Source organism: Bombina bombina, chromosome 12, assembly GCF_027579735.1.
Source record: "Bombina bombina isolate aBomBom1 chromosome 12, aBomBom1.pri, whole genome shotgun sequence".
NCBI lineage: Eukaryota > Metazoa > Chordata > Amphibia > Anura > Bombinatoridae > Bombina > Bombina bombina.
In genome coordinates, this window is record NC_069510.1 from 115,736,514 (window position 1) to 115,762,586 (window position 26,073).

At 36.9% G+C, this 26,073-nt stretch overlaps 1 protein-coding gene across 1 annotated transcript in view; it reads right to left on the reverse strand.

Annotated features, from left to right (window-relative positions):
* Nucleotides 1-12,590: 12,590 nt before the first annotated feature.
* TNFSF15 (TNF superfamily member 15) overlaps nt 12,591-26,073 on the reverse strand; it is a 21,392-nt gene continuing 7,909 nt past the window's right edge. The window contains exons 2-4 of the mRNA XM_053695676.1: nt 22,292-22,328; nt 15,188-15,232; nt 12,591-13,030 (exon numbers count right to left, since the gene is read on the reverse strand). Coding sequence (XP_053551651.1) covers nt 12,591-13,030; nt 15,188-15,232; nt 22,292-22,328 — 522 coding nt within the window. The remainder of the gene's footprint in view (nt 13,031-15,187; nt 15,233-22,291; nt 22,329-26,073) is intronic.

The following is a 26,073-nucleotide window of genomic DNA, read 5'->3' on the forward strand; positions in this document are numbered from 1 at the left end:
TCTTGATAAACTTGGGAATTAATTTTTCCTTCGATGATAGCAATCCGTCCAGGCCCTGATGCAGCAAAGCAGCCCAAAACCATGATGCCCCCACCACCATACTTTACAGTTGGGATGAGGTTTTGATGTTGGTGTGCTGTGTCTTTTTTTCACCACACATAGTGTTGTGTGTTTCTTCCAAACAACTCAACTTTGGTTTCATCTGTCCACAGAATATTTTGCCAGTACTGCTGTGGAACATCCAGGTGCTCTTGTGCAAACTGTAAATGTGCAGCAATGTTTTGTTTGGACAGCAGTGGCTTCCTCTGTGGTATCCTCCCATGAAATCCATTCTTGTTTAGTGTTTTACGTATTGTAGATTCGCTAACAGGGATGTTAGCATTTGCCAGTGACTTTTGTAAGTCTTTAGCTGACACTCTAGGATTCTTCTTCACCTCATTGAGCAGTCTGTGCTGTGCTCTTGCAGTCTTCTTTACAGGATGGCCACTTCTATGGAGAGTAGCAGCAGTGCTGAACTTTCTCCATTTATAGACAATTTGTCTTACCGTGGACTGATGAACAGCAAGGCTTTTGGAGATACTTTTATAACCCTTTCCAGCTTTATGCAAGTCAACAATTCTTAATCGTAGGTCTTCTGAGAGCTCTTTTGTGCGAGGCATCATTCACATCAGGCTATGCTTCTTGTGAAAAGCAAACCCAGAACTGGTGTGTGTGTTTTTTATAGGGCAGGGCAGCTGTAACCAACACCTCCAATCTCATCTCATTGATTGGACTCCAGTTGGCTGACATCTCACTCCAATTAGCTCTTGGAGATGTCATTAGTATAGGGGTTCACATACTTTTTCCACCTGCACTGTGAATGTTTACATAGAGTGTTCAATAAAAACATGGCAACATTTCATTCTTTGTGTGTTATTAGTTTAAGCAGACTGTGATTGTCTGTTGTTGTGACTTAGATGATGATCAGATCACATTTTATGACCAATTTGTGCAGAAATCCAAATCATTCCAAAGGGTTCACATACTTTTCTTTCATGTAATTAGCAAGAGTCCATGAGCTAGTGACGTATGGGATATACATTCCTACCAGGAGGGGCAAAGTTTCCCAAACCTCAAAATGCCTATAAATACACCCCTCACCACACCCACAAATCAGTTTTACAAACTTTGCCTCCTATGGAGGTGGTGAAGTAAGTTTGTGCTAGATTCTATGTTGATATGCGCTCCGCAACAGGTTGGAGCCTGGTTTTCCTCTCAGCGTGCAGTGAATGTCAGAGGGATGTGAGGAGAGTATTGCCTATTTGAATGCAATGATCTCCTTCTACGGGGTCTATTTCATAGGTTCTCTGTTATCGGTCGTAGAGATTCATCTCTTACCTCCCTTTTCAGATCGACGATATACTCTTATATATATACCATTACCTCTGCTGATTTTCGTTTCAGTACTGGTTTGGCTTTCTACAACATGTAGACGAGTGTCCTGGGGTAAGTAAGTCTTATTTTCTGTGACACTCTAAGCTATGGTTGGGCGCTTTTTTTATAAAGTTCTAAATATATGTATTCAAACATTTATTTGCCTTGACTCAGGATGTTCAACATTCCTTATTTTCAGACAGTCAGTTTCATATTTGGGATGATGCATTTGAATCAATCATTTTTTCTTACCTTAAAATTTGACTTTTTCCCTGTGGGCTGTTAGGCTCGCGGGGGCTGAAAATGCTTCATTTTATTGCGTCATTCTTGGCGCAGACTTTTTTGGCGCAAAAAATCTTTTCTGTTTCCGGCGTCATACGTGTCGCTGGAAGTTGCGTCATTTTTGACGTTCTTTTGCGCCAAAAATGTCGGCGTTCCGGATGTGGCGTCATTTTTGGCGCCAAAAGCATTTAGGCGCCAAATAATATGGGCGTCTTATTTGGCGCTAAAAAAATATGGGCGTCGCTTTTGTCTCCACATTACTTAAGTCTCATTTTTCATTGCTTCTGGTTGCTAGAAGCTTGTTCTTTGGCATTTTTTCCCATTCCTGAAACTGTCATTTAAGGAATTTGATCAATTTTGCTTTATATGTTGTTTTTTCTCTTACATATTGCAAGATGTCTCATGTTGCATCTGAGCCAGAAGATACTTCAGGAAAATCGCTGCCTGGTGCTGGAACTACCAAAGCTAAGTGTATCTGCTGTAAACTTTTGGTAGCTGTTCCTCCAGCTGTTGTTTGTATTAAATGTCATGACAAACTTGTTAATGCAGAAAATATTTCCTTTAGTAAAATACCATTACCTGTTGCAGTTCCATCAACATCTAATGTTCAGAGTGTTCCTGATAACATAAGAGATTTTGTTTCTGAATCTATTAAGAAGGCTATGTCTGTTATTCCTCCTTCTAGTAAACATAAAAAGTCTTTTAAAACTTCTGTTTATCCAGATGAATTTTTAAATGAACATCATCATTCTGATTCTAATGATTCTTCTGGTTCAGAGCATTCTGTTTCAGAGGTTGATGCTGATAAATCTTCATATTTATTTAAAATGGAATTTATTCGTTCTTTACTTAAAGAAGTCCTAATTGCATTAGAAATTGAGGATTCTGGTCCTCTTGATACTAAATCTAAACGTTTAGATAAGGTCTTTAAATCTCCTGTAGTTATTCCAGAAGTTTTTCCTGTTCCTGGTGCTATTTCTGAAGTAATTTCCAGGGAATGGAATAAATTGGGTAATTCATTTACTCCTTCTAAACGTTTTAAGCAATTATATCCTGTGCCGTCTGACAGATTAGAGTTTTGGGACAAAATCCCTAAAGTTGATGGGGCTATCTCTACCCTTGCTAAACGTACTACTATTCCTACGGCAGATGGTACTTCCTTTAAGGATCCTTTAGATAGAAAAATTGAATCCTTTCTAAGAAAAGCTTATTTGTGTTCAGGTAATCTTCTTAGACCTGCTATATCTTTGGCGGATGTTGCTGCAGCTTCAACTTTTTGGTTGGAAACTTTAGCGCAACAAGTAACAGATCATGATTCTCATAACATTATTATTCTTCTTCAACATGCTAATAATTTTATCTGTGATGCCATTTTTGATATTATCAGAGTTGATGTCAGGTTTATGTCTCTAGCTATTTTAGCAAGAAGAGCTTTATGGCTTAAAACTTGGAATGCTGATATGTCTTCTAAATCGACTCTACTTTCCCTTTCTTTCCAGGGTAATAAATTATTTGGTTCTCAGTTGGATTCTATTATCTCAACTGTTACTGGTGGGAAAGGAACTTTTTTACCACAGGATAAAAAATCTAAGGGTAAAAACAGGGCTAATAATCGTTTTCGTTCCTTTCGTTTCAACAAAGAACAAAAGCCTGATCCTTCATCCTCAGGAGCAGTTTCAGTTTGGAAACCATCTCCAGTCTGGAATAAATCCAAGCCTTCTAGAAAAGCAAAGCCAGCTTCTAAGTCCACATGAAGGTGCGGCCCTCATTCCAGCTCAGCTGGTAGGGGGCAGATTACGTTTTTTCAAAGAAATTTGGATCAATTCTGTTCACAATCTTTGGATTCAGAACATTATTTCAGAAGGGTACAGAATTGGTTTCAAGATAAGACCTCCTGCAAAGAGATTTTTTCTTTCCCGTGTCCCAGTAAACCCAGCGAAAGCTCAAGCATTTCTGAAATGTGTTTCAGATCTAGAGTTGGCTGGAGTAATTATGCCAGTTCCAGTTCTGGAACAGGGCTGGGGTTTTATTCGAATCTCTTCATTGTACCAAAGAAGGAGAATTCCTTCAGACCAGTTCTGGATCTAAAAATATTGAATCGTTATGTAAGGATACCAACATTCAAAATGGTAACTGTAAGGACTATCCTGCCTTTTGTTCAACAAGGGCATTATATGTCTACAATAGATTTACAGGATGCATATCTGCATATTCCGATTCATCCAGCGCACTATCAGTTTCTGAGATTCTCTTTCCTAGACAAGCATTACCCGTTTGTGGCTCTGCCGTTTGGCCTAGCAACAGCTCCAAGAATTTTTACAAAAGTTCTCGGTGCCCTTCTATCTGTAATCAGAGAACAGGGTATTGTGGTATTTCCTTATTTGGACGATATCTTGGTACTTGCTCAGTCTTCACATTTAGCAGAATCTCATACGAATCGACTTTTGTTGTTTCTTCAAAATCATGGTTGGAGGATCAATTCACTAAAAAGTTCATTGATTCCTCAGACAAGGGTAACCTTTTTGGGTTTCCAGATAGATTCAGTGTCCATGACTCTGTCTTTGACAGACAAGAGACGTCTAAAATTGATTTCAGCTTGTCGAAACCTTCAGTCACAATCATTCCCTTTGGTAGCCTTATGCATGGAAATTCTAGGTCTTATGACTGCTGCATCGGACGCGATCCCCTTTGCTCGTTTTCACATGCAACCTCTTCAGCTCTGTATGCTGAACCAATGGTGCAGGGATTACACAAAGATATCTCAATTAATATCTTTAAAACCGATTGTACGACACTCTCTGACGTGGTGGACAGATCACCATTGTTTAGTTCAGGGGGCTTCTTTTGTTCTTCCGACCTGGACTGTAATTTCAACAGATGCAAGTCTTACAGGTTGGGGAGCTGTGTGGGGGTCTCTGACAGCACAAGGGGTTTGGGAATCTCAGGAGGTGAGATTACCGATCAATATTTTGGAACTCCGTGCAATTTTCAGAGCTCTTCAGTCTTGGCCTCTTCTGAAGAGAGAATCGTTCATTTGTTTTCAGACAGACAATGTCACAACTGTGGCATACATCAATCATCAAGGAGGGACTCACAGTCCTCTGGCTATGAAAGAAGTATCTCGAATTCTGGTTTGGGCAGAATCCAGCTCCTGTCTAATCTCTGCGGTTTATATTCCAGGAATAGACAATTGGGAAACGGATTATCTCAGTCGCCAAACTTTGCATCCGGGCGAATGGTCTCTTCACCCAGAGGTATTTCTTCAGATTGTTCAAATGTGGGAACTTCCAGAAATAGATCTGATGGCTTCTCATCTAAACAAGAAACTTCCCAGGTATCTGTCCAGATCCCGGGATCCTCAGGTGGAGGCAGTGAATGCATTATCACTTCTTTGGAAGTATCATCCTGCCTATATCTTTCCGCCTCTAGTTCTTCTTCCAAGAGTAATCTCCAAGATTCTGAAGGAATGCTCGTTTGTTCTGCTGGTAGCTCCAGCATGGCCTCACAGGTTTTGGTATGCGGATCTTGTCCGGATGGCCTCTTGCCAACCGTGGACTCTTCCGTTAAGACCAGACCTTCTGTCGCAAGGTCCTTTTTTCCATCAGGATCTCAAATCCTTAAATTTAAAGGTATGGAGATTGAACGCTTGATTCTTGGTCAAAGAGGTTTCTCTGACTCTGTGATTAATACTATGTTACAGGCTCGTAAATCTGTATCTAGAGAGATATATTATAGAGTCTGAAAGACTTATATTTCTTGGTGTCTTTCTCATCATTTTTCCTGGCATTCTTTTAGAATTCCGAGAATTTTACAGTTTCTTCAGGATGGTTTAGATAAAGGTTTGTCCGCAAGTTCCTTGAAAGGTCAAATCTCTGCTCTTTCTGTTCTTTTTCACAGAAAGATTGCTAATCTTCCTGATAATCATTGTTTTGTACAAGCCTTGGTTCGTATAAAACCTGTCATTAAGTCAATTTCTCCTCCTTGGAGTTTGAATTTGGTTCTGGGGGCTCTTCAAGCTCCTCCGTTTGAACCTATGCATTCATTGGACATTAAATTACTTTCTTGGAAAGTTTTGTTCCTTTTGGCCATCTCTTCTGCCAGAAGAGTCTCTGAATTGTCTGCTCTTTCTTGTGAGTCTCCTTTTCTGATTTTTCATCAGGATAAGGCAGTGTTGCGAACTTCTTTTGAATTTTTACCTAAGGTTGTGAATTCCAACAACATTAGTAGAGAAATTGTAGTTCCTTCATTATGCCCTAATCCTAAGAATTCTAAGGAGAAATCATTGCATTCTTTGGATGTTGTTAGAGCTTTGAAATATTATGTTGAAGCTACTAAGACTTTCCGAAAGACTTCTAGTCTATTTGTCATCTTTTCCGGTTCTAGAAAAGGCCAGAAAGCTTCTGCCATTTCTTTGGCATCTTGGTTGAAATCTTTAATTCATCATGCCTATGTTGAGTCGGGTAAAACTCCGCCTCAGAGGATTACAGCTCATTCTACTAGGTCAGTTTCTACTTCCTGGGCGTTTAGGAATGAAGCTTCGGTTGATCAGATTTGCAAAGCAGCAACTTGGTCTTCTTTGCATACTTTTACTAAATTCTACCATTTTGATGTGTTTTCTTCTTCTGAAGCAGTTTTTGGTAGAAAAGTACTTCAGGCAGCTGTTTCAGTTTGAATCTTCTGCTTATGTTTTCATTTAAACTTTATTTTGGGTGTGGATTATTTTCAGCAGGAATTGGCTGTCTTTTTTTTTTATCCCTCCCTCTCTAGTGACTCTTGCGTGGAAAGATCCACATCTTGGGTAGTCATTATCCCATACGTCACTAGCTCATGGACTCTTGCTAATTACATGAAAGAAAACATAATTTATGTAAGAACTTACCTGATAAATTCATTTCTTTCATATTAGCAAGAGTCCATTAGGCCCACCCTTTTTTGTGGTGATTATGATTTTTTTGTATAAAGCACAATTATTCCAATTCCTTATTTTTTATGCTTTCGCACTTTTTTCTTATCACCCCACTTCTTGGCTATTCGTTAAACTGATTTGTGGGTGTGGTGAGGGGTGTATTTATAGGCATTTTGAGGTTTGGGAAACTTTGCCCCTCCTGGTAGGAATGTATATCCCATACGTCACTAGCTCATGGACTCTTGCTAATATGAAAGAAATGAATTTATCAGGTAAGTTCTTACATAAATTATGTTTTTCTTTTTTATTTTTCTTGTTTCAGAATGTCCCTTTAAAGGGACATAAAACCCAAATGTTTTCTTCCATAATTTGGATAGAACATACAAATTTAAACAACTTTTCAATATCCTTCTGTTATCAAATTGTCTTTGTTTTCTTGTTATCCTTTGTTGAAAATAAGGTAAGTTCAGGAGTGTGCATGTGTCTGCAGCACTATTGGCAGCAGTTTTGCAACATTGTTATTAGCAAGATCACTAGATGGCAGCACTATTTCCTGTCCAGACATGTGCACGTTACCTATCTAGATATCTCGTCAACAAAGAATAACAAATCAAATTTGATAATAGAAATAAATTAGAAACTTTTTTAAAATTCTATTTTTTATCTGAATCATGGAAGAAAAATGTTGGGCTTCATGTCCCTTTAAGGATGCTCTGTGTGTGTATAACAGCAAATAAAACACTGTTCAACTTTCTCAACTTTATTTATAAAAACATTAAAGAGAGACAGTTACAAAACACAACTTTATTTATAACAAACATTAAAGAGAGAGAGTTACAAAACACAACTTTATTTATAAAAAAAAACATTAAAGAGAGACAGTTACAAAACACAACTTTATTTATAAAAACATTAAAGAGAGACAGTTACAAAGCACAACGTTGTTTATAAAAAACATTAAAGAGAGACAGTTACAAAACACAACTTAATTGAAATATTTAAATATCATTCACAATAAATAAAATGAGTGCAATAGACTGAAGAATGACAGAATTACACATTGTTTAATAGCAGCTGCATATTTGTCTGGCTGTTACAAAATGTATTTACAAATAAATGTTTTAATATAAAACTTAGATACTTAGTTCAAGCTCTTTCAAAATGATTCAAAACAAACAATGAACACATACCATTTAAAGGGGCATGAAACCCATTTTTTCCTTTCATTATTCAGATAGAGATTTGAAACAACTTTCCAATTTACTTCAATTATCTAATTTGTTTTGTTTTCTTGGCATCCTTTGATGAAAAGGATACCTAGGTAGGCTCAGGAGCTGTTAATTGGTGGCTGTACATATGCCTCATGTCATTGGTTCACCCAATATGATTAGCTAGCTCCCAGTAGTGCATTGCTGCTTCTTCAACAAAAGATACCAAGATAATGAAGCACATTAGATCATAGAAGCACATTAGAACGTTGTTTTAAATTAAAATGTGGGTTTCCTTTCAATGCAATTGCATGCAATTTTAAGCAACTTTCTAATTTACTCCTATTAGCAAATGTTCTTAATTCTCTTGGTATCTTTATTTGAAAAGCAAGAATGTAAGTTTAAATGCCGGCCCATTTTGGTGAACCACCTGGGTTGTTCTTGCTGATTGGTTGATAAATTCATCCACCAATAATAAAGTGCTGTCCAAGGTTCTGGACTTTCTTTTTCAAATAAAGATAGCACGAGAACGAAGAAAGATTGATTATAGGAGTAAATTAGAAAGTTGCTAAAAATTGCCTGCTCTATCTGAATCATAAAAGAAAAAATTTGGGTTCAGTGTCCCTTTAAGGGTCATTGAATACAGTAGAAGTGGAATAACACTTAGGGCCGATGATCCAAATGTCTCTGGGACAGGGAGATTATTAAAGGGATAGAAAACACCAAAAATGTTATTGTTTATAAAGACAGATAATCCCTTTATTACCCATTCCTAAATTTTGCACAACCAACACTGTTATATTTAAACACTTTTTACCTCTGTAGTTACCTTGTATCTAAGCTTCTGCAGACTGCCCCCTTATCTCAGTTCTTTTGACAGATTTGCATTTCAGGCAATTAGTTCTGACTCATAAATAACTCCACATGCGTGAGCTTAATGTTATTTATTCATATGAAACACATGAACTAATGCCCTATAGCAGTGAAAAACTGTCAAATGCATTCAGATGAGAGGCGTCCTTCAAGGACTTAGAAATTAGCATATGAGACTACCTAGGTTTAGCTTTCAACTAACAATACAAAGAGAACAAAGCAAATTTGATGTTAAAAGTAAATTAGAAAGTCATTTAAAATGACATGCCCTATCTGAATCATGAAATTTTAATTTGGACTTAACTATCCCTTTAAAGAATGATCGCTAGTACTATTTCTCTGGTTGAATTATCTAAAGCCAATTTCTACCCTGAAAACAGTTTGTCTCACTAAGGGGCGTATACTGAATTTTCGTATGGGGAGGAGATGCTGACATTACAAAAGTGCGCAGTGAATCATACAAAACGAATAATTAAAACATTCACACATAAAATACACAGGAAAAAAAATCATTGTTTACAAAAAAATCGTAAAAAATTGTTCAACAAAAATCATATTTTATCAAAAACGTAAAATTTGTATGTAAATTACACAGGAATAAATCATATTAAATGTGCACAGCGTAAATCGTAATTTAAGTACATTGAGTGTACATTGAAATTTGTACTAATAAATACAAAATACAAAGTGTAATTGTTCTTTTTGGAAAAAATGGACTGAAAATTTGCGGTCCATGGGCGTGTATACCTCTCAAATCCCAGCAAAATACTCTAAACATTTTCTCTCTACAGGTCTCACAGTTTTTTCTCGCAAACTAAAAGGTGGAGAAGTTGTGACCAAATCTACAAAATCCTTAATACCCTAATAGTAAAACACATGCATAGGAAAATATAGGCGATTGTAAGATGCTATGCGCAGAAAGCAACGTAATTTGATTCATATTGGCTGCAGGATTTGATTTATAAAGTGCGTCCTCTGCTCACTACTAACTTCGCTCTATGGAGCGAAATTTCCCTTTTCAGCGAAGTCTTTTACTTTATATTGGAGGCATCTAGCTACTCTTAGAAATAGACCCTTTTTTTACAATAATTCCATGAGGGCAACCCCTGTGAGGGTCGCCAAAACAAAACACTTCTGAAGTTTTGATCCACAGGCCTCTAATCTGAGTTTCATATGAGCAGTAGATTTATTTTTGATAAATTAAAAATCTCTTTAATTTCCTGGCCCCCTGTATCACGGACCAGCAACCAGCAAATCACAGACTCATATATGTATACGATGTGCACTCTTGCACATGATCAGTATTAGCTGGTGCCTCAGAAAGTGTGCATATAAATACACTGCGCACACCATCATAATATAAAAACATAGGATTTTTTTTAATTCTCTTAAAACAGAAACATGAAAGAAAAATCTTGACTCTAGTGGTAATATGTTAAACTCTCCAAAGTTAAAAGCACATTCAACTAAAACTTTTGTTCCTCAGAAAATGTTTCATTATAAATAATTAAAAAACTTTGAAGTGTGATGTCATTATTTTGTCTGCTTTTGCTGTAATTTAACTCTTAAAATATGTCATTAATTGGCCACAACAGCAGAATGTTGTTTCACATAGGCAGAAATTATGACTGCCATATTGCGGCTTTAGCGGAGGGTCCTTTTGAAAAATACATTGTTCAGTGACCTTTTTTAAAAAAATACTTTCAAAATGTTTCTTTATAAGAACCCTGACATATGTATTTTTCACACGGGTCCTCTCTTAAAGCAGCTTTATAGCAGCCCTAGAAGAAATGTATGTTTCAACTTTGGCTGCTTGTTGATGAAGAAGTATTGTAATTTACATAAAGGCGATCTTGTTTGGTACTTACTGTTAGACTGTACAAGGCTGATTTGTGATTTTCCAGTGTTACATTTTATTTTACAATAAATTAGTTTTATTTATTACACTTTCATCAATAAAGAATAACGTTTGTAATTTTATTTACAGAGACATTGAACCCAAGAATTTTTTTGTCATGAATATTAAAGGACACTATTCAACAAGTTACAAATATTGTTTTACATGAAAAAAAGTTATGGTTTAGCTGCATATTTTGATTTTGAATTAAAAAAAAAAGTGTTCCACTGGTCAGTGTGATATACTGTAAGCTTATTGGCTGATTAGGGAAATACCCACAAGATTATTGATGAACAGTGTTGCACAAGCTTAATACTGTTTAAATTTAAAGCGAAAATACTGCTCACTGGCTTAAACAAAAACAGCACCCACATAAAAAGTTGATTTATTTAGTACAGGAACATCTATTTTTCAAAAGAACCATTAAACCTTTGAAAGATTCTCTTTTTAATGGAAAAGAGAATCATTTTGTGAGTATCATGACATAGAACATTTTATTTTTTTAAAGAATTGCCTTTATCACTCTGGATGAGTATACAGACAGTAAATGGTTCAAACCCTTCACATATTAGCAATCACATAATAGCAGAATGGAACCAAATATGTATTAGGCTGTTTATATATATACATATATATATATATATATATATATATATATATATATATATATATATATATATATATATATATATTGTATATATATATATATATATTATACAGTATATATATATATATATATATATATATATATATTATACAGTATATATATATATATATATAATATATATATATATCCTCTCTCATCTCCAAATATTCCCGACCCGTATTCTTCAAACAAACTCTGACCTACGTCTCTCCACTCTATTATCTCTACATCCCACTTCTGCCTCCAAAACTCGCTGCTGCAATTACAATCCATGTGACAAGCTACCCCAAACCTCATGTCTCTGCACCCTAAACCTGTAGATTGTGAGCTCTCCGGAGCAGGGCCCTCTCCCTCCTATACTAGATTTGTTTAGTTCGTTATGTTTTGTATTTTATCACAAACCCTTGTCATTGTATACCCCTATTTCTGTACCCAGCGCTACAGAATTTTGCGACACTATACAAATAAATGATTATATATATATATATACACACACACATTTAACTGTTCCCGGCCAGCACACAGATTGAAGGTCAATCTCCACCAATAAGAGCACAGTGTCTCAGAGGTATATAAAATAAATGCTTTATTTAATCAAAAGTTAAAAGTAAGTCTAAAAGAAAAGACTCAGGAGTAAATTTGCAGAGAGGGGCTACGTTATTGACCTTCAATCTGAGTACTATCTGGGAATATTTACATGCAAGTACAGCTATAGCTGCGAAGCGAGCCTGGCGTTTATCTTGTGGAACAAGTTAGTATCCTGGTAGAGACAACGGGACAACACTGACCATACAGGTACATGCTTTTTTGGTTAACATATGTGTGTGTGTAAATTAGGAATGTGCATTTAGACCCTTGCGGAAGTAGGCGGCCACTAGTACCATATGGATCTTTTCGTAGCCGAATTGATTCTAGTGAAAGATCACCACACTAAGATTCTTGCAAATCCAGATCTTAGTGTGGGGATCTTTAACTAGAATCAACAGCTATGAAAAGATCTGAAAGGCACTTTATAATGATATGCTTAATCTGAATTATGAATGTTTAATTTTTTTATGTTTTTGTACCTTTAATACGAAACCTGAAAAAATTAAGTTAAGTGCAACAATAGTTCTTAATATGTATTGCAACCCCTCCCTTGCCCCTCGCCCCCCCCCAAAAAATAAAAAATAAATTAACCTAAGTCAATTAGTTATATAGCATTTGGCATAATACCTAACACATTTGTTTCAAAATTATATTTAAATAAGGTGCTATAAAAGTACAAAGGAAAAAAACCCTGAAATATAAACTTTACAACACATCACTGTACAGTATTAACATGGTTTGTATCAGTTCATAGTTAATGTATATTTCTGTTCCTGGCTATACCAGAAACGCTCCAAAGTAAGTTCTGTGTTCCACAGTGACATCAACGAGTTTGATATCGCTTACGTTCACCATAATCTGGTCCCCTTCCATCATGTAAAGAAGAGCTCCCAAATAGATAGGATGGTGCATCTCACTTTCCTTTTCACAAAGTGACTTAGTCCCACTAAGCAAAACCTCTGGTTCCGGGTAGTTATCATTTATCTTTGCAATCATCTGAGAAATGAATTTTTTCCTACTTGCCTTCTGATCGTTAGCGCTGCATTCATAGCCAACTGAACGAAAAGATACTTGCGCATAAATGTAATAGTACCCTGTTTTCGGAATGTGCAGAGATCTGTTGCTATATTCCATCCCAAATTCGGTGAAGGCCAGTCCACGATAATGCTCCCACTGTAGAGTTTGGTTCTGCTGACTTGAATAATCTTGCTTTGTGCCTAATGGGAATTTTATTTTGTTAGCTGCTCGGAAACCAATAACATTCATTTTAAAGTCATCTTTTAAACACCAAACCGTACAAAGACTTTGTTTGTTGAGCTAAATAAAATATGGAACTTTGAGGCCATTTATCAAGCTCTGGATGGAGCTTGTGGGCCCGTGTTTCTGGCGAGTCTTCAGACTCGCCAGAAACAGCAGTTATGAAGCAGTGGTCTAAAGCCCGCTGCTCCATAACCTGTCCGCCTGCTCTGATGAGGCGGACAGAGAGCGCCACAATTCAACCCGATCGGGTTGATTGACACCCCTATGCTGGTGGCCGATTGGGCGCGAGTCTGCAGCGGGCGGCATTGCACCAGCAGCTCACAAGAGCTGCTGGTGCAATGCTGAATACGGAGAGCGTATTGCTCTCCGCATTCAGCGATGTCTGTCGGACCTGATCTGCACTGTCGGATCAGGTCCGACAGACATTTGATAAATCGGCCTCTTTATGTTAATACTTCATGATTCAGATAGAACATTCAATTTTAAAACTATTTCCAATTTACCTCTATCATAACTGTGTCCTCCCTACCTCAGATAACTATAACTTTGATGTCCTAGTGCCCTAATCAGTGACCATCTTTTTACTGGCTGAAAAGATACCCATACCTCAATTAACAATGACCACCCCAATACAAACACACCTAGGGTTGATTGCAGGGGGCATCATTTGGAGATATCAAGAGCCACTGTTATTTAGTAGGTCACTTATGAAAAATAATCACTGTACAATAGTGGTGTGAATATAGTCACTGTACAATAGTGGTGTGAATATAATCACTGTACAATAGTGGTGTGAATATAGTCACTGTACAATAGTGGTGTGAATATAGTCACTGTACAATAGTGGTGAATATAGTCACTGTACAATAGTGGTGTGAATATAATCACTGTACAATAGTGGTGTGAAAATAGTCACTGTACAATAGTGGTGAATATAGTCACTGTACAATAGTGGTGTGAATATAATCACTGTACAATAGTGGTGTGAATATAGTCACTGTACAATAGTGGTGTGAATATAATCACTGTACAATAGTGGTGTGAATATAGTCACTGTACAATAGTGGTGTGAATATAGTCACTGTACAATAGTGGTGAATATAGTCACTGTACAATAGTGGTGTGAATATAATCACTGTACAATAGTGGTGTGAATATAGTCACTGTACAATAGTGGTGAATATAGTCACTGTACAATAGTGGTGTGAATATAATCACTGTACAATAGTGGTGTGAATATAGTCACTGTACAATAGTGGTGTGAATATAGTCACTGTACAATAGTGGTGTGAATATAGTCACTGTACAATAGTGGTGCGAATATAGTCACTGTACAATAGTTGTGTGAATATAGTCACTGTACAATAGTGGTGTGAATATAGTCACTGTACAATAGTGGTGCGAATATAGTCACTGTACAATAGTGGTGTGAATATAGTCACTCTCAAAATATAGTCACTCTCAATATATAGTCACTCTCAAGACTCTCAAACGGACCACCCCTTGTCCAGTTAGCTACCCATTTCCACTCCCTCTCAGGTGGGATTTTTTGGGATCTTAGTCATTATTGTCTCTCATTCAGTCCACTGTGATTTATACCCTATATGGTATGGGTAATCGTAGCATTCCACCTTTACCATCTTAATTGGATGTATGGTGGTAGGTGAGTTATATATTTTTCTGCTGAGGACTTTATCTTAATACTTCATGGTTCAGAAAGAACATAACATTTTAAACAACTTTCCAATTTACTTCTATTATCAAATTTGTTTTGTTCTTTTGGTATCACTTGTTGAAGAGCAGATTTCTTGCAATAATTGACTTTGACGTCCTCATAAAGTAAATCCCCTAACTTTTTTTTAATTTTATCATAGTTTGGGGGTCTTAAATTGAAATGATCTCTCTCTATCTATCTTACTATCTATATCACTATTATATTTGTCAAAACAATTTGTAATAAAATATTTTAAAAAATCTTTGAACGTCACTCTTTTACTATAAGACCGTATTACCTAAAAATGTAGTAATCAAACCTGTTATTCTGTTAAGCTAAGGGAATGTGTATTGCCAAATTAAAAATGTTAATTTGAAACGCTTAATTATGTTATAAATACCTGTTAAATGTGCTCTAGGTTTTTCCACATTATTATGTGTCATATCTGCAATAAAAAAAAAACAAGGAACTTCAGTATGTGGTTTCAATGACATACAAATGAGCCAGTATGTATAATATTGAGTTCTACTTATCAGCCAGTGAGCAATCAGTCCTTAAAGGGTCATTGTACGCTAGATTTTTCATTGCATAAATGTTTTGTAGTTAATCAATTTATATAACCCATCTGGGAGTTTGTTTTTTAACAATGTATAGTTTTGCTTATTGTTTTAATAACATTGTGCTGATTTTAAGACTCCTGAGCAAGTGCGAAAATATCAGATGTAGACGCGCGTATACAAGCTCCTGCTGGCTTCTGTTTGTATAATCTGTCTGTTCATATACAGAGAAAGGGGAGGAGAGTATTTGAATTTCCTGATTTCCCAGCCCCTTTCAGTGGGTGTCCCTGCCTAACCTCATCAACAGTGCTAAACTGGGAGCTTGTGGGTAATTTTTTAAAAGGTTTAATATTGGATTTTTAGATCAATATCTGTGCATATTCTTCTTTATAGTAGTGTCTATTACATGCAGTTATATGAAAATTGGTGTATACTGTCCCTTTAAGGTCCAGTTGTACAAAAATGTTTATAGGTTACTCTTTAATATTCATAATATAAATGTACTGTCCCTTTAACTTTAATGTGCATCAAGACACAGTGGATATATTTTCAGGTTTTATTAATTTATGAGCATTAAAGGAACTGTTAATATTTTTTTTTATTTGATGTATATGGAAGAGCAGACATTAACAATTGTAAAAAATATTATTTTTTTGCATAAAAAGTGCTGAAGTTTATCTGTAAAAACTGACTAGAAATTAACCATCTCTATGTAAAAAAGGAAGATGTTTTCCCTTAAAATGCATTTAGTAGCCACATCCTATTGTAAAGAGGTTTTTAGCAGCCAATCAGGACGCTTGTTGTAGGACTTGTAACAGAGCATGCGTCTGGCATGTGGAGACACAATCACCTTATTTCCTCCTTATAGAATTCTTGAGAGATTATGGGAACAAGATCTCAGTAAAGCAAAGTGTGACCGCAGCACTGATTATACTGATTGGCTGTTTTTTTTGTCCACCCTGCAAATAACAGTAAAAATAGTAGCTGAAGGATAACTTCTCAAACTGCTCATACTGTGCTGAGGTGACAAAATGTTGAGATGAAATATCTTTTTTTTCTACATAGAGATGTCCATGGTATATGCCATTATCAGCTGTTTCTAGATATACTGCATTACTGATTTAGCATACATGTAACTTTTGACTGACTTCTGTTTACGACCGCGACTTACCCTGTAAGACGCTGGTCGTTATGGGATTTGTGGCTATAATAGCGTGGGTCTTACCATTACCTCCCTCCCTCTCTCCGAAAAAGGCTTGCTAAAATAGTGCGGTTTTGCCGCCACCGGCACCCCCATATGAAGACCAGTGACGTACATGATATGTCGCTGGTCATTAAGGGGTTGCATTTGAAGTGAGAATAGCAGTAAGTGCATGATTTTATACAACTGAGTCCTACAAGTTTCATTATTAGCTGTTTAAATATTGACAAAATAAGTGTAAAGTTTTAGGGGCAGATTTATCATACCCCAGGCGGACATGATTCGCTATAGCAGATCATGTCCGCCCTGCATCGCTAAATGCCGACAGCATACGCTGTCGGCATTTAACATTACGCAAACATTTCTGGTGAAATGCTTGTGCAATGCCGCCCCCTGCACATTCGCGGCCAATCGGCCACTAGGGGGTGTCAATCATCTTGATCGGATCAGGATGATTGCAGTCTGCCACCTAAGAGGTGGCAAATGAGTTAAGGAGCAGTGGTCTTAAGACCGCTGCTTCTTAACTTATGTTGCCGGCGAGCCGGAATCGTCGGCAGAGCAAGCAGCATTGGCTGCTTGATAAATCTCCCCCTTAGTGTCTATAAAACAATGGAAGTTGCCATGTTGTAACTTAGGTTACCTTCTCTGCTATGGCCAATTAGGGACAGTTATAAATAGGTCACTAGAGTGTGCAGCCAATGGCTGTGTGGAATATAACAGTGTTCTGCACTTCCATTTCTAACAGGAACGGAAAAGCTCATTATTTTAGAATGGAATTACAGGAAAAGTGGACAAAATAAATAAATAATTAAATTTTGTTGCAGACTTTATATATATATAAAATGTATCATTTTATATTCCCATCTCAAAGTGTTCAATGTTCCTTTAAAGGAATTGCACACTTTTGCCAGAAAAGGGGAGCTAAATTTCAAATGACTCCATAGTTAACTACTTAACAGAGTTAAACAAAGGGATACTAAAGTCAAACTAACATTCATGATTCAGACAGAACGGGCCATTTAAAAAAACCTCTTCAAATTACTTTAACTTTCATACTGCACACATTATTTTTTTAGTGGTGGTTGGTCCATTGGGGCAGTGAGGGCAGTGCCCCTCAAAATATCCCCAAAAGTTCAACTATTATTATTTTTATAATTATTATTTATAATATTAATAATAATAATAATAATATGCTTTTCTTACTTTAATAATTTTTATATAGGTGTGTCATTTTAATGTTCATGCTTTTGTAAATATAAAACCTCCTTAAAAAGACACCTTTTCTCTCTTTCACCTTTATGGGTAATTTTTAATCTGCCCCATGCAACAATGCTAGTTTTAGACCCTCATCTTCCTGACCCTTTAATGTAAACATATCATCAAGACTATAGCTATAATCCGCAGCCCTAGGAAATAAAACTGGAGAGCACTAAACCTACCAGCATGCCTTAGTAGAAGCTGGCCAATCCCATTACAGGTCAGCTACCACTATCACAACACTTCCTTAGCCCTTTAAATTTGTGCACAGCTAACTGGAAATTCCATTTGGAGACACATATATACAGTCAAGTATCATGTTCTCATTCCGTTCTAATGATTGATCCAAGTTGCACAGTTTAATAAATTGTAAGCCAATGCTTATTGTTAAAGTATTTGCTAATTCTTAAAAAACGATATAAATAAAAAGATTTATTAAATCTAGCTGAAAATACTCTGAAAACTTCTGAATGTTTTTGTTAGATTATTACAGCAAGTCAAGCATAATTCTTGATTTCCTTTTAAATCTGTAAGCTAAAAGGGACAGTCCAGTCAAAATTAAACTTTCATGACTCAGAGGGCATGCAATTTTAAACAACTTTCCGATTCACTTTTAGCTTCAAATTTACTTTGTTCTTTTGGTATTCTTTGTTGAAAGCTAAACCTAGGTAAGCTCATATGCTAATTTCGAAGCCCTTGAAGGCCGCCTCTTATTTCAATGCATTTGCCAGTTTTTCACAGCTAGAGGGTGTTAGTTCACAGGTATATATAACATTGTGCTCACGCCCGTGGAGTTGTTTATGAGTCAGCACTGATTGGCTAAAATGCAAGTCTGTCAAAAGAACTGAAATAAGGGGGCAGTCTGCAGAGGCTTAGATACAAGGTAATCACAGAGGTAAAAAGTATATTAATATAACAGCGTTGGTTATGCAAAACTGGGGAATGGGTAATAAAGGAATTATCTATATTTTTAAACACTAATAATTCTGGTGTAGACTGTCCCTTTAAGTGTTTAAAAACATCTTAACTTTTTTGAAACTAGAGAGGATTGCAGGGCATTGCTAGCTGCAGTCTACTATAAATAATCTCAATGTCCTGTCCCTAAAGGCTCACTGGAGCGCGGTAGGAGTTTGACTTAAGTTGAGCAGCAGAATCACTGTGAGGATCCGGGGGTGCGACATACTGAAAGCTTTGAAGCCAGTGCTGCACTAAATGCATAGGCTTAGCACTGCTGATAGGGATGAACACAGCACATCCTGCACTATGTTGTAATTGGATCCACCAGGCTGCTGGGCCCTGGAACAGTACTTCAGATTACTCTTCTGCTTGACAGGTTCCTGACTTTTATCCTAGCACTGAACACTGACCTGACTACTGACACCTCTTCTGGTTATTCCCTTGCTGCTGACCCCTGGAACAGTACTTCAGATAACTCTTCTGCTTGACAGGTTCTTGACTTCTATCCTAGCACTAAACACTGACCTGACTACTGACACCTCTTCTGGTTATTCCCTTGCTGCTGACCCCTGGAACAGTACTTCAGATTACTCTTCTGCTTGAGGTTAGGTTCCTGACTTCTATCCTAGCACTGAATACTGACCTAACTACTGACAACTCCCCTTCTCGTTATTCTCTTGCTGCTGACCCCTGGAACAGTATTTCAGATTACTCTTATGCTTGACATTAGGTTCCTGACTTCTTACCTAGCACTGAACACTGACCTGACTACTGACAACTCCTCTGGTTATTTCCTTGCTGCAGACCCCTGGAACAGTACTTCAGATAACTCTTCTGCTTGACAGGTTCCTGACTTCTATCCTAGCACTGAACACTGACCTGACTACTGACACCTCTTCTGGTTATTCCCTTGCTGCTGACCCCTGGAACAGTACTTCAGATAACTCTTCTGCTTGACAGGTTCTTGACTTCTATCCTAGCACTAAACACTGACCTGACTACTGACACCTCTTCTGGTTATTCCCTTGCTGCTGACCCTTGGAACAGTACTTCAGATTACTCTTCTGCTTGAGGTTAGGTTCCTGACTTCTATCCTAGCACTGAATACTGACCTAACTACTGACAACTCCCCTTCTCGTTATTCCCTTGCTGCTGACCCCTGGAACAGTATTTCAGATTACTCTTATGCTTGACATTAGGTTCCTGACTTCTTACCTAGCACTGAACACTGACCTGACTACTGACAACTCTTCTGGTTATTCCCTTGCTGCTGACCTCTGGAACAGTACTTCAGATAACTCTTCTGCTTGATGTTAGGTTCCAGACTTAAATCCTAGCACTGGACACTGACCTGACTACTGACAACTCCCATTCTCGTTATTCCCTTGCTGCTAACTCCTGGAACAGTACTTCAGATTATTCTTCTGCTTGACGTTAGGTTCCTGACTTCTATCCTAGCACTGAACACTGACCTGACTACTGACAACTCTTCTGGTTATTCCCTTGCTGCTGACCCCTGGAACAGTACTTCAGATAACTCTTCTGCTTGATGTTAGGTTCCTGACTTTTATCCTAGCACTGGACACTGACCTGACTACTGAAACCTCTTCTGGTTATTTCCTTGCTGCTGACCCCTGGAACAGTACTTCAGATCACTCTTCTGCTTGACATTAGGTTCCTGACTTCTATCCTAGCACTGAACACTAACCTGACTACTGACAACTCTTCTGGTTATTCCCTTGCTGCTGACCTCTGGAACAGTACTTAAAGAGACAGTCTACAATAGAATTGTTATTGTTTTAAAAGATAGATAATCCCTTTATTACCCTTTCCCCAGTTTTGCATAACCAACATAGTTATATTAATATACTTTTTAGCTCTGTGATTACCTTGTATCTAAGAACATTCTTCCAGCCCCCTGATCAAATGACTGTGACTGTTTATTATCTATTGTCTTGCAGATAGCATTGTGTTGGGCTAAATCTTAAATAACTTTCTGTGCCTGAACACAGTGTTATCTATATGGCCCACGTGTACTTTTTGTCTCCTTGTGTTGAAAAGGAATTTAAAAAGCATGTGATTAGAGGCAGCCTTCAAGGGCTTAGAAATTAGCATATGAGCCTACCTAGGTTTAGTTTCAACTAAGAATATCAAAAGAAAAAAGCAAATTTGATGATAAAAGTAAATTGGAAGGTTGATTAAAATTACAAGTCCTATCTGAATAATGAAAGTTTAATTTTGACTAGACTGGCCCTTTAAGATCATTCTTCTGCTTGACATTAGGTTCCTGACTTCTGTCCTAGCACTGAACACTAACCTGACTACCGGCAACTCTTCTGGTTATTCATTTGCTGCTGACCCCTGGAACAGTACTTCAGATTACTCTTCTGCTTGTTGTTAGGTTCCTGACTTGTATCCTAGCACTGAATACTGACCTGACTACTGACAACTCTTCTGGTTATTCATTTGCTGCTGACCCCTGGAACAGTACTTCAGATTACTCTTCTGCTTGTTGTTAGGTTCCTGACTTCTATCCTAGCACTGAACACTGACCTAACTACTGACAACTCTTCTGGTTATTCCCTTGCTGCTGGTAACTGCTGTTATCCTCTGGACCTAATTCAGGCTTGTACTTGTCCTGAGCTTACAACATAGCTCCTGTGGAACTGGTTCCAGCAAACAACCAAGGGAACTACTCTTACACTGCATTTGGTGGAAATGTCTATTTGTCCTATAAAGCTACTGTACCTAATGTTTTGTATTGGTAAAATAATTACTATTTTATCCACTTTACGCCAATAGGACATTCCATGACATTCCTACAGTGCTTTAACGCAGTTAGGGTGTCATGGTATATCCTACCCTATATGGTGTCCTGAAGCCTCCTCTTTAAGTTAATGAAAAATCAGACTCGGGGGCATGCCTTACATTGTACATAGTCCCCCATGATCCGATACCAGCCTTGAAATCCCTTGATCGCATTGGCGATCACATGATTTGTTTTTCCATCAAGTGTTCCGATGTCAAACACTTGCCCCTGACATGAGGGGGTTAATGTGCATTTTAAGCTGTGTTTATATTCCAGGTGGAGCATTCCCTGGTTTGGAAGAGTCAGTGATATTGTGTTGACAGCAGTCAACTGGAGCCTCTGAATACCAGCTCGCTCGATATGCACTAAATTTCATTTGGTGCCAACAACAGTGTGAGTAGCCATTGTGGATATTTTATACTGTTTTTATCTGGGTTGATAGTATGGGTTAACACTATGGGGCGCCCCCTTGTAATTTTCAGATGAAGACAAAAGGCTTATGTTTGTTGCCAACATTCACCAGCTAGTTCCTATTGCTGATCCTAAGCCTACCTAGGTATGCTTTTTTTTAGCAAAGAATGCCAAGAGAGTGAAGAATATTAGCTAACAGAAATAAATTGAAAAGTGTCTTAAAATTGCACACTCCATCTGATCCACTAACATATGACAAATAAGTTTAAATCTTATATTCAATGAGCATCAAAATATTGGTGTGCAACATACCTGGATTTTTATATGCCAGCGCAATTTCATTAGTAGTCTGCAGAGAAAGTATAAATGCACATAAGGTAATGTTACAATAAGTTAGGTGTTAACAAAAGTTACAGTTAAAAAATTATGTTTGACAAATTTGAGATGGCGTCAATTATTTATTTATTTATTTTGGATACCATATGATTAGTTTGCTAAACATATAATTAAATAAAAATACCAATACAGTTTACCAGTAAGAAAAAAATACTTGCCCACTTTGTGCTAGATTACGAGTGGAGCGCAAATTATCGCTCACACGTTAAATTTGCTACAAGCAAGATTTTTGTGCGCGTCGGGTAGTGCTTGTATTACAAGTTGAAAGTAAAAAGTTTTTGTACGAGCACTCACCCAATGCGAGCAACAATCTGAACTTCAAATAGAGAATACAATTTAAAAAAAGTTTCCAATTTACTTCTGTCATCAAATTTACTTAATTCTCATGTTATTCTTTGTTGAAGAGATACCTAAGTAGGTAGGGTTCACACATGACAGGAAATAGTGCTGCCATCTAGCGCTCTTGCTAATGTATAATATTGTTATAAAAGTGCTGCCATCTAGTGTTCTTGCTAATGTATAACATTGTTATAAAACTGCTGCCATCTAGCGCTCTTGCTAATGTATAACATTGTTATAAAAGTGCTGCCATCTAGTGCTCTTGCTAATGTATAACATTGTTATAAAAGTGCTGCCATCTAGTGCTCTTGCTAATGTATAACATTGTTATAAAAGTGCTGCCATCTAGCGCTCTTGCTAATGTATAACATTGTTATAAAAGTGCTGCCATCTAGTGCTCTTGCTAATGTATAACATTGTTATAAAAGTGCTGCCATCTAGCGCTCTTGCTAATGTATAACATTGTTATAAAAGTGCTGCCATCTAGCGCTCTTGCTAATGTATAACATTGTTATAAAAGTGCTGCCATCTAGCGCTCTTGCTAATGTATAACATTGTTATAAAAGTGCTTCCATCTAGCACTCTTGCTAATGTATAACATTGTTATAAAAGTGCTGCCATCTAGTGCTCTTGCTAATGTATAACATTGTTATAAAAGTGCTGCCATCTAGCGCTCTTGCTAATGTATAACATTGTTATAAAAGTGCTGCCATCTAGCGCTCTTGCTAATGTATAACATTGTTATAAAAGTGCTGCCATCTAGCGCTCTTGCTAATGTATAACATTGTTATAAAAGTGCTGCCATCTAGCGCTCTTGTTAATGTATAACATTGTTATAAAAGTGCTGCCATCTAGTGCTCTTGCTAATGTATAACATTGTTATAAAAGTGCTGCCATCTAGTGCTCTTGCTAATGTATAACATTGTTATAAAAGTGCTGCCATCTAGTGCTCTTGCTAATGTATAACATTATTATAAAAGTGCTGCCATCTAGTGCTCTTGCTAATGTATAACATTGTTATAAAACTGTTACCATCTAGTGCTCTTGCTAATGTATAACATTGTTATAAAAGTGCTGCCATCTAGTGCTCTTGCTAATGTATAACATTGTTATTAAAGTGCTGGCATCTAGCGCTCTTGCTAATGTATAACATTGTATAAAAGTGCTGCCATCTAGTGCTCTTGCTAATGTATAACATTGTATAAAACTGCTGCCATCTAGTGCTCTTGCTAATGTATAACATTGTTATAAAACTGCTACCATCTAGTGCTCTTGCTATTGTATAACATTGTTATAAAAGTGCTGCCATCTAGTGCTCTTGCTAATGTATAACATTGTTATAAAACTGCTGCCATTTAGCGCTCTTGCTAATGTATAACATTGTATAAAAGTGCTGCCATCTAGCCCTCTTGCTAATGTATAACATTGTTATAAAACTGCTGCCATCTAGCGCTCTTGCTAATGTATAACATTGTATAAAAGTGCTGCCATTTAGTGCTCTTGCTAATGTATAACATTGTTATAAAACTGCTGCCATCTAGTGCTCTTGCTAATGTATAACATTGTTATAAAAGTGCTGCCATCTAGTGCTCTTGCTAATGTATAACATTGTTATAAAAGTGCTGCCATCTAGTGCTCTTGCTAATGTATAACATTGTTATAAAAAAGTGCTGCCATCTAGTGCTCTTGCTAATGTATAACATTGTTATAAAACTGCTACCATCTAGTGCTCTTGCTAATGTATAACATTGTATAAAAGTGCTGCCATCTAGTGCTCTTGCTAATGTATAACATTGTTATAAAAGTGCTGCCATCTAGTGCTCTTGCTAATGTATAACATTGTATAAAAGTGCTGCCATCTAGTGCTCTTGCTAATGTATAACATTGTATAAAAGTGCTGCCATCTAGTGCTCTTGCTAATGTATAACATTATTATAAAAGTGTTGCCATCTAGTGCTCTTGCTAAAGTATAACATTGTTATAAAAGTGCTGCCATCTAGTGCTCTTGCTAATGTATAACATTATTATAAAAGTGTTGCCATCTAGTGCTCTTGCTAAAGTATAACATTGTTATAAAAGTGCTGCCATCTAGTGATCTTGCTAATGTATAACATTGTTATAAAACTGCTACCATTTAGTGCTCTTGCTAATGTATAACATTGTTATAAAAGTGCTGCCATCTAGCGCTCTTGCTAATGTATAACATTGTTATAAAAGTGCTGCCATCTAGTGATCTTGTTAATGTATAACATTGTTATAAAAGTGCTGCCATCTAGCGCTCTTGCTAATGTATAACATTGTTATAAAAGTGCTGCCATCTAATGCTCTTGCTAATGTATAACAATGTTATAAAAGTGCTGCCATCTAGTGCTCTTACTAATGTATAACATTGTTCTAAAAGTGCTGCCATCTAGTGATCTTGTTAATGTATAACATTGTTATAAAAGTGCTGCCATCTAGCGCTCTTGCTAATGTATAACATTGTTATAAAAGTGTTGCCATCTAGCGCTCTTGCTAATGTATAACATTGTTATAAAAGTGCTGCCATCTAGTGCTCCTGCTAATGTATAACATTGTTATAAAAGTGCTGCCATCTAGCGCTCTTGTTAATGTATAACATTGTTATAAAAGTGCTGCCCTCTAGCGCTCTTGCTAATGTATAACATTGTTATAAAAGTGCTTCCATCTAGTGCTCTTGCTAATGTATAACATTGTTATAAAAGTGCTGCCATCTAGTGCTTTTGCTAATGTATAACATTGTTATAAAAGTGCTGCCATCTAGTGCTCTTGCTAATGTATAACATTGTTATAAAACTGCTGCCATCTAGTGCTCTTGCTAATGTATAACATTGTTATAAAAGTGCTGCCATCTAGTGCTCTTGCTAATGTATAACATTGTTATAAAAGTGCTGCCATCTAGTGCTCTTGCTAATGTATAACATTGTTATAAAAGTGCTGCCATCTAGTGCTCTTGCTAATGTATAACATTGTTATAAAACTGCTGCCATCTAGTGCTCTTGCTAATGTATAACATTGTTATAAAAGTGCTGCCATCTAGTGCTCTTGCTAATGTATAACATTGTTATAAAAGTGCTGCCATCTAGCGCTCTTGCTAATGTATAACACTGTTATAAAAGTGCTGCCATCTAGTGCTCTTGCTAATGTATAACATTGTTATAAAAGTGCTGCCATCTAGTGCTCCTGCTAATGTATAACATTGTTATAAAAGTGCTGCCATCTAGTGCTCTTGCTAATGTATAACATTGTTATAAAAGTGCTGCCATCTAGTGCTCTTGCTAATGTATAACATTGTTATAAAAGTGCTGCCATCTAGCGCTCTTGCTAATGTATAACATTGT